The sequence below is a fragment of the Montipora capricornis genome, chromosome 9 (assembly GCF_036669925.1).
Source record: "Montipora capricornis isolate CH-2021 chromosome 9, ASM3666992v2, whole genome shotgun sequence".
Classification (NCBI taxonomy): Eukaryota; Metazoa; Cnidaria; class Anthozoa; order Scleractinia; family Acroporidae; genus Montipora; species Montipora capricornis.
In genome coordinates, this window is record NC_090891.1 from 25,988,829 (window position 1) to 25,993,828 (window position 5,000).

The 5,000-nt window shown below is 40.9% G+C and overlaps 1 protein-coding gene across 1 annotated transcript in view; it reads right to left on the minus strand.

Moving 5' to 3' along the window:
- Nucleotides 1-5,000, minus strand: part of LOC138015685 (inner nuclear membrane protein Man1-like) — a 32,557-nt gene that overhangs the window by 612 nt on the left and 26,945 nt on the right. The window contains exons 13-14 of the mRNA XM_068862797.1: nt 2,303-2,381; nt 1-309 (exon numbers count right to left, since the gene is read on the minus strand). The exon at nt 1-309 is cut by the window's left edge and continues 612 nt beyond it. Coding sequence (XP_068718898.1) covers nt 137-309; nt 2,303-2,381 — 252 coding nt within the window. The 3' untranslated portion in view covers nt 1-136. The remainder of the gene's footprint in view (nt 310-2,302; nt 2,382-5,000) is intronic.

The window sequence follows — 5,000 nt, forward strand, 5'->3', positions numbered from 1 at the left end:
AGGAGTTCGGCCACTGTAGGGAGCTAGAAGGCCATCACCAAAATGAGTTCTGTATTGTTGTCGCGGCTTCAATCACTTCAATTCAGTATACAAAGCTTCTAATAATCAATTCGTCGTCTATGTTTGGTGAAATAATCTAGAGTTCAATATCAGAATCATTGATATCTTCATCTCCTGAAGCAGGGTCAAATGTTACCAGCGAAGACGGCGAAAACCCAGAAGGATTCAGGCGTTCGGTAGCTTCTAAAGCAACTGGAAACCTCTGGTGATATCTCTTCAAGGTCAGATATTTTACGGCAACAAGGCGGCCTGAAAATTGTATAATTTTCACTCAGTTATCTCAGATCCAGTCCAGACCTAGATTTGATCTTTGGTTGCACACATTTTCTATCAACTAAAAAGTTAAACAGATCTAAACTAAGCTGCAAAATAAAACTAACACACATTAGTATCACCCAACCAGTGGACTTATGCAAATCCTGCATTTTAATTGGCTAGGCTACTAGATGGCTATTATTAATAGTCCTCGAGAAGCGAAAAGCGTGACGCTTTCTTTCGTTTTATTCCCAAATAAATATTTCTTTAACATGCATTTGCTAACTTTATTATTGCCTTCATGCTCATGGGCTATTGACTCGCAGCCCTTGCGGGTTACGGGTCTAATTGTTAATTATTAGCCATTAGTACAATTTCATAGGTGATTATTGAAAATTCTCTCCGCTGATTGGTTACACTTGGGGTGACTATTACGCGTTAATCACCTAAGCAAGCCGTTTTGTCCAGTTGACAGACGGAAGAAATAAACTGTTTTAAAGAAAATGCATATTTTTCAAATAATCACCTACGTAATTATCGAAAACAATAATTCACCTCGCCTTCGAAGAATAATTGTTAACGAGTCTCGTAAATACTGCAGCAAACAATTCTTGAGCGCCAATGGCAACCTCGTTCCCAGGGTCTCTCTTCTCTACCTCCATTGTCTCAACGACAATGGAGGCCGAGAAGAGAGACCTGGGAACGAGGTTGCGGCAATGGCCGTCAAAGACTAAAACGAACGAGAACGGTTTCAAGAAAAAGGTAGAATGGCTACGAAAAAAAATGGCGGTAACCAAGGGTGAGTCCCATAGACCATATTTCGGAATAGAGCGGTTTTCAATTGAGTGTCGAAAGTAATTAGATAATTACTTTGGTTTTGCATTACATGTTGTACTTCACTCAGTGATTGGTTCAAAGTTCTCGCGCCACTTTTTCAACCAATCAGAAGTGAAACCAAAACCAATCGTAGCTCGCGCGTGCACATTTTCCCGCGCTTTATGTCGGCCACGTGTAATTACTTCGAGTTTTCATTGGTTTACTGGATTGTCTCCGTACTTTTTGATTGGCTAAAGTAATTACTTTGCTTTGGTTTTACGACACTCACTTCAAAGCCGCTCTAAGAATACATGGAATAATGATTTAAAAGGGTATGTCTGGCGTTTTGAAGCAACAAAGATGATAAAGATATGTTTAAAATATAACATTTTAGCAGGTGTTTGCTAATATAATGTGAATCTCCGTAAAACGAAGGATTTATTACTTCTATTCCATGAATTTCTATTCCAAAATAAGGTCGATCGAACGCACACCAAGACACGCAAATACATTTCTTGTCCTTTTTCACCCTTGGAAGTGATTTTTGGTTGATTGAAGGAAAAATGTTCCTCCATAGGGTGGTCCAGAGGGTAGTCTGTGGGGTTGTCCACGGAACGGGGTTAGTGTTTTCAGCTCTCCTACTTTGAATTCGCCATTTCAAAGACAAAAATCGAGCGAGAGAGAGTGAGCCTGTGTACAGCCCTCCCCTCCCTCCCCTCAGGAAACTGTAAACTGGCTAGAGACAGAGTGAGAGAGGAATTTGTTTCTTGTTGTTGTTGTTGTTTTTTTTATGGAAGTAGTATAAAAACCTGCATGAAGTTTACTGAAAATTGTTGTGTTTTTTTCCCTGCTTTATTCAGAAACTAACCCTTTTCATTTCGTACACGAAGAGCATGCTTAAAAACATGGCTTCCGAACACGAGGTAGATGTGGCTTGGGGGTTCGGTAACGAGTTTAACATAACGTCACTTAGAGTTCACGAAATGTCCACTAGAGTTATCCGAGCAGTGTAGGGAAATTGATGTTTCGGATATCAGCAGATTGTTGTTTGGTTGTTCTAAAGGTCCCTGTATCCCGCAAATACGAGTATTTGATTCGCAGCATTCATCCTTGGAGCAACAGCGGTTTACCAAACCTATTCTTCGAAATTTGACAAAACATATCTTCTTACCATCAAACCAACAGCCATGAAGACTTCTAAAGGCCAACCCGGCAGAATGATGCGTATCACACTTGACATAAACGCAACCCTGAAAAATCCAGAAGCAGAAAGAGCGAATGGTTATTCCCCTGCGGAAATAAATCACCAGAGGCCCTCAAAACAATTGTGGACAAGGAACTACATTTGCGTGGCATTACCAAATCTTTTGACCTGTTGGCAACAAACTGATAATCAGTTGTTCATACGCTATGCCGTAAATTAAGGTACCATTGAGAGTTAATTAAAAGAATAGGTAACCGGAAGCTTAAGCAAAGACGAATACGACAGCTACGAGAGCATAATAAAAATATACCTTCGCGTTATTCTTATAACTTCAGGATTATTCCTGTCTGAGTGGAAGTAGTCCTGAAAAGGTCTGTTGGCAGTGACTGACGTTTCGACAACCCGAGCGGAAGTTATCTTGAGAGTCAACTGACGGATGGAAATTCAAACGAATGTAGTGATGCTCTGGTCTGTGTTGTGATTGGTAGTGGAAAGAGTAATGAGATTGGTCGTGAGGATGGTGAGTGGTGATTTGTGCAATTACGATCCGGTTTGTAAGTAAAGGTGGCAGTAGGTTTGTAAGCTTAGATAAAAAAAGTTGTGTGTACGGTAGTTAAGGTTTTCTGGTAAGTAATCGTTTGTAAGGCGCAGGTAGAGGTTGGCAACGGTTTAATGTAGTTTGTTCTAGGTTTGTATACCACCTTTCAAGTGTAAGGTGACGTTAGGCGCAGATGTAGTAAGAACATTAAGTCATCTGTGGATACCAGATGACTTAATGGACTTACTCCGCGCAGAAAGGAAAGCAGAGGAACTTTATTTAAGTGTCTACTCGTTCTAGCGCTGGAGCACTTATTGGGGACACTGTAAACTGAAATTAACAATTAACGCAAATCAAGTCAAATGTTGCTTTTTGAGGAGAGGGGAAACCGGAGTACCCGGAGAAAACCCCTCGGTGCAGAGTAGAAAACCAACAAACTCAACCCACATATGACGCCGAGTCTGGGAATCGAACCCGGGCGACATTGGTGGGATGCGAGTGCTCTCGCCACTGCGCCAATGGACTTACTAAACCTGTGTCTAACGTCGACTTACTTGTAACCAATACAACGGAAAACGCTACAAAAAACTGCACGGGACAGCTATGGGCTCACCCGTTTCTATAGTCATGCAAAAAACATCGAGGAACAGGCCCTAGCAACATACAAGCACACACTAAACTTCCGACTACATTACGTTGACGATATTATCACGGCAGTACACAAAGACCGAATTGAGGAATTCCACGAACACCTCAACAAACAAAACGCAGACATCTAGTTCACCAAAGAGATCAAAGAAAACGGTAAAATACCTTTTCCAGACTGCTTGGTTTACGCATAACAATAACTGCTTACGTACCAATGTTTGTAGAAAACCTACACGCACAGGCAGACTATTGGACCAAACATCTTAAAAATCCCACGACAAACAAAGCGACCACTATACGAGCCTTGAGTTGGCGAGCACGACAGTTTAGCTAACGAAAACAACGAAAACATAGAACTTACACAACGTTTTTAAGAAGAACAAATTTATCACTGATTTCGTCAAACGCAACACATACACCAGACAAAACAACAACAGTACTACCTCCTCAACCGTTGCCACAGAGACAATACCGTACATGACATGTACTTCTGAAACTGTCGCACGCAGGCTACAACCTTACAACATACGCGTTGCCCACAAACGTATAACGACTTTACGACTCTTACTAACGAATGTCGAAGACAAAGACGACCCCAAGGACAAACAGGGAGCAGTATACAAGATCGCATGGTGCGATTGCCAGGCAACTTACATTGGTGAAACCAGGAGGAACCTAAACACACGACTTACAGAACACAAACGAGCGACTAAGAATGGTGATCTCAATTTAACAAATTGAAGTCAGTTTTTCATGCCTCTGTCCTGTTATTGATCATGAATTTCGTCATAACATTGTCAAAGTAGCTGCGGATCCACGATCCGCAGACTACTCTGACAATGTTATGACGAAATTCATTGTCAATAACAGGACAGACGCATGAAAACCTGACACCTATTCGTTTTTTACAATATCAAAAAGGCGAGGGGTCAAAATTAAGTCGAACATGAGAAGAACACGAGGCAAAAATGCGAGAAACTTCAATTTTATTCAATCTGACGCGACCAAATTCATACCTTGCCTTGCTCTCTTAATGGAAAAAAAAGGAGAATTTCTATTGATTAAAAAGTGACAGATCGACGTTTCACAAAATGTTGCATAAATTTAACTCTTCGAAACACATAAATTATAAATTTATGTGTCTGTCCGCTTATTAAAAATAAAAATTAGCCAATGAGGGCGCGAGAATTTTGCAGTCATTGTAAAAAACAATATTGCTGAACACCATTCAATAACAAAACACACTGTAGACTGGGACTCTGCTAAGTGCTTAACCTACTGTACGAACTATAACCAGGGCCGAACACTTGAAAGGTGGTATACAAACCTACAACAAACTACATTAACCCGTTGCTAACCTCTACCTGCGCCTTACAAACGATAACTTACCAGAAAACCTTCACTACCGGACACACAACCTTTTTCTCTAAACTTCCTAACCTACTGCGACCTTCACTTACAAACCGGATCGTAATGCAC